The sequence below is a fragment of the Panulirus ornatus genome, chromosome 46 (assembly GCF_036320965.1).
Source record: "Panulirus ornatus isolate Po-2019 chromosome 46, ASM3632096v1, whole genome shotgun sequence".
NCBI classification, from domain to species: Eukaryota; Metazoa; Arthropoda; class Malacostraca; order Decapoda; family Palinuridae; genus Panulirus; species Panulirus ornatus.
In genome coordinates this window covers 37,131,683-37,143,594 of record NC_092269.1, presented here as the reverse complement: position 1 = coordinate 37,143,594, position 11,912 = coordinate 37,131,683, and the positions used below count along the sequence as shown (strand labels likewise).

General features: G+C 36.2%; 1 protein-coding gene across 1 annotated transcript; it reads left to right on the top strand.

Annotated features, from left to right (window-relative positions):
- The first annotated feature begins 416 nt into the window (after positions 1 to 416).
- On the top strand, positions 417 to 10,838 carry LOC139763234 (protein winged eye-like). Its single transcript, XM_071689117.1, has 5 exons — positions 417 to 561; positions 1,927 to 2,302; positions 4,909 to 5,079; positions 5,206 to 5,367; positions 8,088 to 10,838. Exons 2-5 carry the CDS (start codon positions 2,030 to 2,032, stop codon positions 8,295 to 8,297), a joined length of 816 nt encoding a protein of 271 aa, XP_071545218.1. The 5' UTR covers positions 417 to 561; positions 1,927 to 2,029; the 3' UTR covers positions 8,298 to 10,838.
- The last annotated feature ends 1,074 nt before the right edge of the window (positions 10,839 to 11,912 follow it).

The window sequence follows — 11,912 nt, the reverse complement described above, 5'->3', positions numbered from 1 at the left end:
GAAATAAAAAATTACGACAGTGGATACAGCCTTACTTTGGCGAAAATGAGATGAAATTGTCCAAGGAACGATAATGATGGCAGTTTAGGGGGTGTTATTTTACTTGCTTTGGCATTTGGTACGTATTTGCATGAAAACCTGTATAGATAGATATAGACACTGTGACACCGGAAATTCAGTGAAAATATTTTATGAAGTTTAAAGTTATCAGTAAGCAAGAAACATAATAATAGTATGTCTAGGCTAACTACCGCGGCCCTGTTGATAGACTGCTAGATGGCACCGGAATCCTAATTATTTCACCTAAGAACGTTATGCTCTAATTGCGATGTTTCTTAAATAACTGAAGAAAAAGGTACTATAAAAGAGTAAGAATGCTCATGTATTAATCATTTCTTTCAGAGTCATCAGATATCCATATTAAAGTATAAGTTTTTGTCATTATTCATCTGGCAGTGCCGTAGTTTCGTTGGTAGGGTCAGCAGCAGCAGCCGGCCGGCCGGCAGCAACTCTCAGTCGTCTTTCAGGCACCGTAGAGAGAACATCGCCCAGGATTGCGGGGTGCGTTTAATTATGCAAATTTCCTTTTCATTGCGTTATTATGGATTTATCGGGGAGACAAAAGGAGTTTTGTTTTTTGTGAATACTTTTACTACTGTATCTGTGATCACTGACGGTGTGTATCGTATGATTTATTTTTCGTCTAGTAACCGGGGAGTTCGTATTGACAATATTTGATACGTAGTTAATATCCTTTCTGATAATTATTCCTTAGTTTGGTATTTTAAGTTGCTATGAATCATATATTACACATATTTCAACATTAGATTCGTCCGGTGGTAGCAATCGCGTAAAGGGAGGTTGTTCAGTTTTGACAAGCGTACTAATTTTTTGATAGATTGCAATGGCTTTGCCGTTCGGTGAGATGTAATGGTGTAATATACACACTGTGCAGCTGATCTTGTTCTCGAAATACCTTAGTAGTTATGCAGAACGAGTGATTAATGCCTCGGGCAGGACTAATGAACAAGTGAACGGCATTGTTAAAAGTCGCATGGTTGACCAACTCTTCAAGGATGGATGTTGCGAGTGCATAGATATGTTTGGGGGCCATTTAATAGGTTTAGGATAATGGTGAATGAATATAACAAGATAAAGGGATGTGTTCAGAACTAGGTGGAGGAGGAGGAGGCCTTTGGGGTCGGGGATGCCTATTGGCTGAAGCAATTCGGGGAGGAGGGGAGGTTGTCGTGTGGTAGTTAGCGAACCATCTAGAAGACTGGTATAGACACTGCATATCTATGTGTATGTCTAGCTTACTAGGATATTTTGATGGAGGGTTTCGAATTCATAGATTAAACTAGGACTAAAAACATCCATATGTCTTAATTGGTCGAGATGCATGGCTGATGCAGAGGGGGAAGAGCTGGTGTAGGGAAGAACTGGGGTGGAAAAGGAGCACAATGAAGGAAGGCGTAGAGTTCTATGATGTCGTAATTCCATTGACAGTGATATTGTCCAGTTAGTTAATGCAACCCTCTAAAGAACATTTTCGGTATAGTGCAATAACCGTCCAACCGCCATTTTCTCCCGCCCTCCCTCACTCCACCTTATTTAAATGCTCGAAAATTAAATACTTCTGAATTGTATGGGATATTTGTAGTTTAACATTTTACAAGGATTTTATTACTTATTACTATGTATAATCGATAAATTTTTATTAATGGAGATTGCAAAGATGTTTTACTGTAGCTTACGCTGATAAACCAGAAATTAATGCAGATGGTTTAAAAGTTATGGTGGCAATTTGGATTTTAACATTTTTTTTTAGCATGTTTCTATTTATAACTGTTGGATTTATCCAATGGCTTTAGGAAAATGTTTTCCCCTATAATTTTTCCCGAAATTTAAGTGTTTATTTTTCAGAGCAAGTGTACCAGTGCGTTGTCTCGACATAGGAAAGAAACCTGGCACATGGTCGCCATAAGTGATCATCAAGGGAGCCCCTTTTGATGAACCAAGGGATTAAATGGAGATGTACAAGGGAGGTGCGAGTTCTCCATATAGAGAAAGTGAGGAATATGATAGTGCTGCTGGCAAGGGCGAAAAGGGGGAGGAGGTGGCCCACTACTCGGATTCACCTTCAAGTTACGCGCCGCGCAAAGGGAAACGCAAGCACAGGGTATGTGACGGGCCTGATGATGAAGCTCTGCCTGAAAGTTATTCCAAAAGCACCACCGAGGATGATTCTGAGAGTAATTCTGGGGATAGCGATCCAGAATATACACCCGAAAAGGAAGGGGTAAGTCATTATGAGGGGTTTTTACATTGAGAACCGTTATTAGAATTGGCATATTTTATTAATTTGAGATGCATTTTGATTGTTTTTGGTGACCTGTCTGTCTATGATGTCCATTTTTCATGTGGAACTCCAAGTCCCCCCCCCCCCCCCATTAACTGGTGAACTGCAGTGGTGTTTCTGAGTCTTGATTACCTCGCCCTTGATATGCCATTGGCAGAGGGCAAATCTAGTGCCGTATTTTCAGAACCATCTGTCTCTTGTTCATACCAGCTGTTTCCACCTAATATGTGGCTGATGTCTATTACTACTACTACCACCACATAACGCTCTCATGCTGATTTTCCTAATTACAACTTCAAGTTTCTACTTGAAGGTCCTATGTCTACTTCCACCTAATTTTTTTTTTTTTGATTTTCATGTCTTGAGTTTGCACCTGCTACTATCTATTGCTGCGTACATTTTGCCAAAACGTAGTGCTAGTGCATGGCAGATGTGTCTATTGATATAAAATGGATTGAAATAGTTTCCCTTAACTGTTTTTTTGAATTGTAGATTCATAATCTTCCATATTCTCCTGTTTGCTCTGGCTAAAGGCTCGAGTTTTTTTTTAGGTCATTTGAGACATTACATGTGACCGGGGGTAATCCATCCCAATTTATTGAAGGCAAAGGGGTTTGTTTTTAATATGTAAGTAACCATGATTAACACAGCTGTTGGTTGTCTGGAAAAACTCACTCTCTCTGATGGTAGTGTTAACAGTCGTGTAGTAGTTAGGTCCACTAGAAGCACAAGCAGGACCCACACACACAACATGGGAGGCAACAGTTGTGTGGTCTAGCTGCTGATGGCTGCTGCCCCAGTGCTTCTCTTCCTCTTGTTTCCAGGTTTTTCCACCTGCTTACAATCTCTTGCTGCTTTGAAAGTAGGCTGTCAGAACTTATAATGGTTACTAAACATGAATATTATTACCAGGAAAATGTGGTTTCTTGCTGTGGCAAGCACACCCTTGTCACTTGAGCCATTGCTATGAAATAGGGGTTATTTACAGGCAGTGGGGATAGGCCTACCATTGTAGGTAATTTATATATTAAACAGATTGGTCTTTTAGATTCGATAGAAAAATCATTTTTGGGATCATGGAGGGCTTTCCCTTGGTGCACAGAGAACCTCGTATTCTCCATCCACCTTGTCTTAGGTTTGTCATATTTTCTTTGATGTACTTTTAGGATACTGTTTTCTTCTTCAGTAGCTTTCTTTTAATGTTTTGTTAGTCTGGCATGTGAACTAGTGATGTTTTTCCTAGACAGCACCCAAAACTGTCACCTGACTTACTGGATTTGAGAATTGTGGATGTTCTTGGACAAGTTTGGTATGTCATGATGAAAATGAGTACCCAAACAGCAGGAAAGCTGCAAGTAGACTTCAGTGTTAGCAAAGTTTGATTAGTAGCTTGTATAGTATGTGTTGAAAAGAAAATGAGAACACAAGTTAATTGTATTGAAGCTTAACTATACTTTTAAAGTTTAATCCATTAGCATGAAGTAATGAAAGTCGCCTGTTAGCTCTTACAGTTGATACATTACTGTGTATGCATCATTGTGAAGCATCAAAAGTGAATGGTATATGAAAGTTTGAATGGCCAGAGTGGTTTGCAGGCATTTCCTGATGAGAAAATGAAAGGTTGTGAAGATGGGATACAGCAAAAAAGGCCCTAGTATGAATACTACTTGGCAAGAAATATTGCAGTTGGTGAAATGATGGGATCAACATTGTGCCTAATTTGTCAGTAGTGCTTCACATCAGGTGAATTGTAAAAGGAATTAAATGTCTACTAATATTGAAAATGCACTGAAGCAAAGGGGAGGATAATTAATAGATAGACCAAAACTGGTTTATGCCTCAAGTCTGGTCGCCACATACATATTTGAAAAGATTCAGAGAACACCCAGAATAACAGAATTGAGGGCTTAGCTGCAATGAAAAGTTTGAAGGCTCCACAGCTGTCCACCTTAGAGGAGAGAAAGGTCATCCACTAACAGCCTTTTTCCTTCATCAATTGGATGATCCCAGTAAACAGTTCTACACGAGGTGCAGTATGTTTCAAGAGGCAAGGATCATTATTTGAGAAAGGATGATCATAAGGGATGTAAAGAAGTACTGATTTTGTGTAAAGGTAGTGGATAGTGTAAGCAAGGAGACTGAACAAGTTTGTGAACATTAGGCCTTTTTGATGAAAAAAAATGCACAAGCTATTGGGCTTCATAATTGTGAAGGTCTTGACCAATAATGTAAGATAATTTCAGAACTTAACATATTTTCCTGACATGTTGGCTGACTTTGTGGAACGGGAACCTTGCAGAAAGGCTTACTGGTTAGAAAGATGAGGTATTTAGCATGGAGAAACTAGACTTCATAGGTAATGTCATATGCAGAAACTGGGTTACATTTGTCCCTACCTTAATATTTTCCAAAGGCTGCTAGCAATTGGTTTTTCTTTTATTGCTTATTCATCATACTGTACTGTTAAGCATTATGGATAGCATAATTATTTTCATTGTAACCTCTACAGTCGATGTACTTCAAAATAAGTAAATAACATTATGCAGGCCACGGGTCCAGTACAGCCTAGGAAGAAAAGTCCAACAAAATCGAAGATAGCACCATTCTTACCAGAGAATAAGTTATGGCAGTGGTATGGTAAGAGTTTTACAAGAACTAAAGGCAGAAGCAGGAGGGAATTCTTTAAATCTATTGTGAGAGGAGAAGAAATGATAGAGGTATGTAAATCTTTGTGCTATGAATTTTGGTGCTGTAGTATAATAAATGGTCTGATCACAGGAAAATATTGAAACTTGCCTTTGTGTTGATTTCTTAAGGTTCTGATAATTGAATCTTGCTGACAGGTTGGAGATTGTGCAGTTTTTTTTTCTACTGGGCAGACTGCTCCATATGTGGGCAGAATTGAACACATGTGGGAAGTAGGAGGAAAAATGGTGGTTAAAGTTACATGGTTTTATCATCCACACGAGACAAGGGGATTAGATTGCATGTTAATCGAACCAAAGGTATGTTTTTGTCTAGTATTTTGTTTTGGACATTGTGTGCACAAAAACCTTAGACCCATGAAAGTTGAGCACCACTTTGAGGTCACCACATCATAAACACTGCATGATCTTGTATACATTTTTTCCTCTTTTCTGTATTAATGTGAACTGTCCTTTATGAAAGTTGACAAATATAAGACCATGGAAACTAGGTATTGGCTTGATGTGGATGCATCCACCTTTCATGTTTGGGTTACCTTAAAAGTGGTCAGTTCTCTGAAATACACTTGTTTGTATTGTTTGCAATTTTGATTGGTTGTCATAAATGCTGCCACTTTTATTACCCCCATCATTTTATGAATGGCAAGTATGATAATCATAGCGAGTATCAAACTTGAATCTGGTGGCTCGAGCAAGGTAGTCTGGTCTGATTGCCAATCCTGGGCATGGGGATGGTTCATGTAGTTGTAGTGCATGCTGATATACAGGGACCCCTTACTGTATCAGACTAACCTGTGATAAACCCATTTTCGAATATATCTAGTTTCTTCTCATATCTTGATTGGTTATATCAAATTTATCCGATGCATGTAACGATAGTTAAGTTACTATAGTTACTACATGGGTCGGAAACTCAAAATATAGTGGTGTATGTGCTCTACCTGTAAGTGTGTCTGTAGGGAATGGTAAGGACAGAATCCATTACTATTAATTTCTTTAACACAAAACTTTACTGTTAAAAACTAGGGTTGGTTATGTACTTTGGACTAAATAGGACTGTAATACTTTAGAGAAGTGATAGTGTTTGTTGGTGATGGTGGAGGTACTTCATTTGAGCTTAAATAGTTAACTTCAGCTTTACTGTAGCATGTACTACTTAGACAGTTTTGGGAAGATCTGTTTTAACAGTACTCTTAGATAGATTGTAGACTCATAATATACTTTTGATATGAATGTTTACCTTTGGAAGCCATATTGCAAAATGAAGTTATGAAAGTGAAATGCCAGTTTTTTTTTTTTTTTTTTTTTATACAAAGCACAGCATGCAGAGATGTCATTAGCGTAGGTGACATGATTGCTATAACACCGAGTATGCAGAGAGAGACCAGAGTGAGGAAACCTTTATATTTTACTATACTGAATGCGTATTGATAATTATGAATTAAATAATTACTCTGGGTACCAATTTATTTTCATTACGTGTTTAATTCCATTTTGTAAGACGCTTACGGTGCAAAAGTTCATTCACCTCCAAGGTTTTCCCCGTGCATTAGAAAAAGAATTGGTTTGCATTTTCCTATCTTGTACATGAAACCAGATTTTTTCATTACTGACAGAATGTAAAGTATTTTTGTACTGTGGAGGGGGGTGAGTGGTGGTTGTGGTGAAAATGACAGTTTAGTTTCTTAGGAAGACAGTTGTTAAAAATAATGAAATTTTCTTAGATATTTGCAAGATGTGTTCTCTGTTGGTATCATTAGCTATCAAGAATCTCCCTCTGAAACTTTCGACTTTTGGTAGTGATTGGTATGTATTGTAGGGGTTGTACAGATGTTATGGTGATGGCTGGCATTGATTGTGGTAGAGGTTGTGATGGAGGGCAGCAGTCTTTGAGGGATTTTAACAGTGAATATTGTTGTAAGCCACACCACCTCTGCATTTTTTTTTTTTTATAGATGTGGCTTATCATTGTGTTCCTGTACTTTGAATTTGATGTTTAGAAATTGTTGTATGAAATAAAATATAATGCATTTTATATAATTGATATTTTCTCTTTAATACTTTTATTTTGCTCTTGCAGTAGCATGAAAAACTTATGTTGACTTGATACCAATTTTCTGTTAATTTCATGATTTTCTATACTAATAGTATTCCAGATATATTTGACTTGGATTTAACAAGTTGTCCGTATCTTAAACATTATGCCCTCGTGGCATTTGACCAGTAAACTAGTCACAAAACTAAGCTAGCTATGTTGGTCAACCAGGTAAATATGAGTATTTTGCTTTCAAGGCTAAGTTAATATTTTGTTAGTAGTTATGGTTTTTAGATGAAACAGGTCACTGTATTCGTATATCCACACTTATGGAAGTTTTTTAGTGTTGAGAGGCATAGGCTTTTGACAAAACTAAAGAGAATGTATGGGAAATAAAAATTTAGAGGACAATATGTAGTGAGAAGGGTTGATGAAATGAGAAATGATGGGCTAAGAGTTATGGTGGTAACAGGAGTATGTCTTTGAGAAAGTTGAAGAGTGTGTACTGAAATGATTTTAATGTATGGAGAGGATGAAAGGAATAACTGAAAAGGAGATGGAAGGATGGCGTGTTAGGAAAACTTTTTAGAATGTATAATATTCAAGGAAGGTCACAAATGTACAAACATAATGTTTTCATGCTGGAAAAGTAATTTTTCTAGAAAGCATTATTTTTCATTATTTGATATCTTTGTGACAGGAACTGATCATGAAATCTTGTGGAGTGAAAGGGTTGAATCTCACTATCCTTACTTGAAAGTAGTGCATAGGCTTTGTGAACATTTATAACTGTATTGGTCCATTTGGTAAAGCTTTAAAAATTATTTTGTTTCCACAGTTAAGATAAAACCCTGATCACTCGAAACATTATTTTATACCAGCTTTGATTCATTTGGTATCATTCTTTGTATTTTATGTTTGTATGGTAACTTATCCTGGTAGTTGGGGTAGGGTAGTAAAACCAAGGTTTCCCAATTTTTTTCAGGGGGGATTGTTCAAGTCTCCTCACACAGATGAGAATGATGTACAGACCATCAGCCACAAGTGTGATGTCGTCCCATATTCTGAATATCGTTTCAAGCTTAAGGAATTAGAGGAAAAATATAATGATGGTGAAAATCATGAACTTTTTTACCTGGCGGGTTCTTATAATCCTACTACTGGACACATAATCATGGAACCTGGTGTGTCATAAGCTTCCATTTTTGATAGTTTTTTATGGTCTTAGATATTAAGAATGCTGTGAAGTGTGGAATTTGAACTTGTATTTTATTATTTTAGTAACAGGGTGTTTCTTAAAGGTATCCATTGTAAAAGTAGTTTTTAGTTGTTGTTTTTTTTCCCCACTTCAGAAAAGACAGGAAGAAAGCCTGGACATTACTCCATAACAAAGATATAGTATCATGTCCTTGGAAATTTAAGAATGAAGATGCAGTTAATGAAAAGCTTATTGAAGATTACTAGATTTTTTTGTAACAAATAGAATGCATAAGTTGCAGATGTAAGTTTACAAATTTGTGTAAGAATATAACTTTTTAGGTCTGATGTGTGAGACATTAAACCAGTAAGTTTTTAGTTAAATGGATTTATGTATTTGAATTGATATACTACTGAGAGTAGATGGATAACTTTTTCAAAGGAATTTTGCTTGAATTTTTTCAATTTTGTATGGTTGTTGATTTTGTACAGTAAGGAAATGGGAAAGGATATTTTACTTTCTAGAGGCTACCTCACTATAGATAGGATCATTGCTTGTAAAGTCTTGCATAGAAAAATGGTTAGGGGGTTTGTGATAACGAAGTTGTCATACACTAGGATTCTTAAATGTTTTGTATTAAGTGTTAGCATTTTTATTTTACTTTGAATATTTGCATATTTTTATTTTTATGATAAGGAAGGTTGCTCAGGTAATGTGTATGGTGTTTTGGGTAAAGCAGATCATTATGGATTTATTGATATACATATGAAAAAAATCCAAATTGACACTTAAGTATACATTGCTTATTTCACTGTTCAAAAGTGGACCCTTAGGGCAGTTATTTTTGCACATGTTTGGTATTTTTTAACATTTCCTTACTGCAGAATGGACACTTGTAAGTTCATCAAGTCGTATGGTATCATTTGAGTACAGTACTTCAAGTGTATTCATTGCTAGGTGCACTTAGAAACTGATATGGCTAGGGTGAAATTATAGTATGTTTGCCTTCTAGGCATGTTTTTATCCCTCTAACCTTCTCCCATTATTTAAGCTATTTATATATGTAAACTAGTTTGAATTGTTGTACTGTGGGTGATTAATCACTTTGGCGAGGCTGTGGACAGGAAGGAGTTTAGTGTCATAAAGGAACTTGTTCCCCAAAGGAGTCCCTTTTCCAGCTCCTGTGTGGACTGCAGGGGATCAGATTTGAATTGTTCTAAAACCATTAGATTAGTTTTTAGTAACAAAATAAATTGCTTAATTAAAACTATTAGCATATTACATAGGGAAGCACATCAATTTGAATTGGTACTATCTGAAATTTGTATATTTATTGTACTGATAAATTTGTAGGTTTCGTCCTGCACTTTAGGAATAACATGAATAATTCCGATTCCTCTTGGTTTGGATCGTTTTGTACTTGCATCTCGTAGGCTCATGTTTGCAGATTTAGTACTGCAGTGATTCATGGAGTTTTGCTTTACACCTTTTTGACATTGTATAATAGTTTGTTAATGTGTTTAACCTGTGACATAGCATGCATTTTTGTTACCCTGTACACCAAAAAATCCTTGCCTTTTTTACAGCACTGTTGGATTTAAGTGCTCCACACTGGCATTCTTTAGAACTTTTCCGCTTGACGTTTTTACTTTTTATTTTTAGCCTCGTTCACGGCCTCCAAGCATAATGGTGTAATTGAATCCAGAAAATTGATGACATGGCCTTAGTTAAGATGCAGTTTTTATGTAATTGTTTACATTTGTTTTAAACATGTTTTTTGTTAGTTATGAAACTAAATGTAGGTCAAAGTAAGAGCTATCCACCCAGGTGCCATTTTTCCAAACACCTACAGTAATAATAATTGCAGATTTGACCTTGTGCTGGTATCCTATGAATGTTGTGGGAATGTTTATTTCTTATATAACCTTTTGTCTTAATGACTTGGAAAATCTATGTACATTGGGTGTTCATGTTAACATTATTGATAATTTGATACATTTTGATACATATTTTGAGTAGGTTTACATATTTGTCCATGACAATTGCATTGAAATTTTTAGTATTTGTGATTTGAAAATGTAATTGGTCATTGAGCATGCTACTGCAACTAGAGAAAGTAGTGACTTGCTAGTAGTTGTGGTGTCAATAGTTTATCATCTATCACTTGCTACATAATTGGGCAGGAGTTTCTTGCGTTTAGCAAATTCTTGCATTTCCATAGAAATCTTAAACAATAGAATCTGTAAGTCTTCCCATTCTGTTTATGGTTAAACTCAATTCAGATTGTTGTAAAAGTGGTATTAGTTGGTTAGTGTAACTGTTAAAATTGAAATTTTACACTGAAATAAATGAAGGTTTGGAATTATATGGGTATTCATTTTCTGTTTTACTGTATTTCAATGAAAGGTTTAACTTTAGATGTTGATACCAAATTTTCTTTGTTTAGCATTTTTTGAACTCTTGCATAAGAATGCAGTAATTGTTAAGCAATTTTATATGAATTTTGTAAACATTTGAATAAACTTTATTGGTTTCTTACTGTTTGATCATTTTTCCTTGCTTGTCATGAAGCTCACAACTGCAGCTCTCATACTGTAGAAATGTCACTAACACTGTTTTATCTCTATAGGAAAGTTGTAGCTAGAGAGGGAGATTTGGGGAGAACATGAGAATTGTAAATAACTTTTGGCCAAGAATAAAATGTGTAATGGTACATTGTAATTTCAATTGCATAGCCTATGTAATACAATGGTGGAGCTCACAATTGCATGGCTTTCTTACTTTCATGCTGTTTGAAATTGATACCTTAGATTTTTTTTGTGGACATACTGGTACAAAGTTATTCAGCAGGATTGTGGGACAAGTTAGTTGGGATGCAAGTTTGAATGGAGAAAATTTGGAGGGAGTGAAATGACGTAAATATCTGGGAGTGGACTTGCTGTGAATGGAACCATGTAAGTGGAAACGAGTCGTAGGGTGGGGAAGGGGTGAAGGTTCTGGGAGTGAGGAAGAATGTGTGGAAAGAGAATGTTATCTTGGATAGCAAAAATGGGTATGTTTGAAGGAATAGTAGTAGTAAGGCATGCCCTATAGATAGGGTTGTGTAGAGATTGGATGTGTTGGAAATGAAAAGTTTGTGAATGTGGTGAGGTGGTTTAAGTACTGAAAGCATGAGATGTATGATATTTTAGTTGAGAGAGCAGTTGTGTTGACTGTTGAAAGTGGAGGGAACAAGACTAAATCAGGGCCTGAACATGCAGAAGGGTTAAAGGCGTGTAAGGAATAGTGAATTTGAATGAGATGGTATACTGTGGTCAACGTGCTTTCAATGGACTGAACCAGGTCATGTGAAATGTTTGGAGTAAACCATGAAAAGGTCTGTGTGGTGTGGGTATGTATGCATATGTATATGTATATATGCATGTGTATATGAATGTGTACATTGTGTGCATGTATCATACTCCTTTTACCCCACTTCTCAGCTTCTCATTTTATCAACCCTCTAAAATTTCACTTCCAACATATCTATTCTTTACAGTTTTATCTTAAGCCTATTCTTCTTGGCACTAAAAAAAACTATTTCATAAGTGTGGAAATATGAATAGTGACCTG

What these genes read in the sequence shown, in the direction of transcription:
- LOC139763234 (XM_071689117.1), top strand. Translation starts at nt 2,030, where the DNA reads ATGGAGATGTACAAGGGAGGTGCGAGTTCTCCATATAGAGAAAGTGAG. An exon ending in GAGGAGAAGAAATGATAGAG is followed by an intron (nt 5,080 to 5,205) that starts GTATGTAAATCT and finishes TCTTGCTGACAG; the next exon opens with GTTGGAGATTGTGCAGTTTT. An exon ending in GCATGTTAATCGAACCAAAG is followed by an intron (nt 5,368 to 8,087) that starts GTATGTTTTTGT and finishes AATTTTTTTCAG; the next exon opens with GGGGGATTGTTCAAGTCTCC.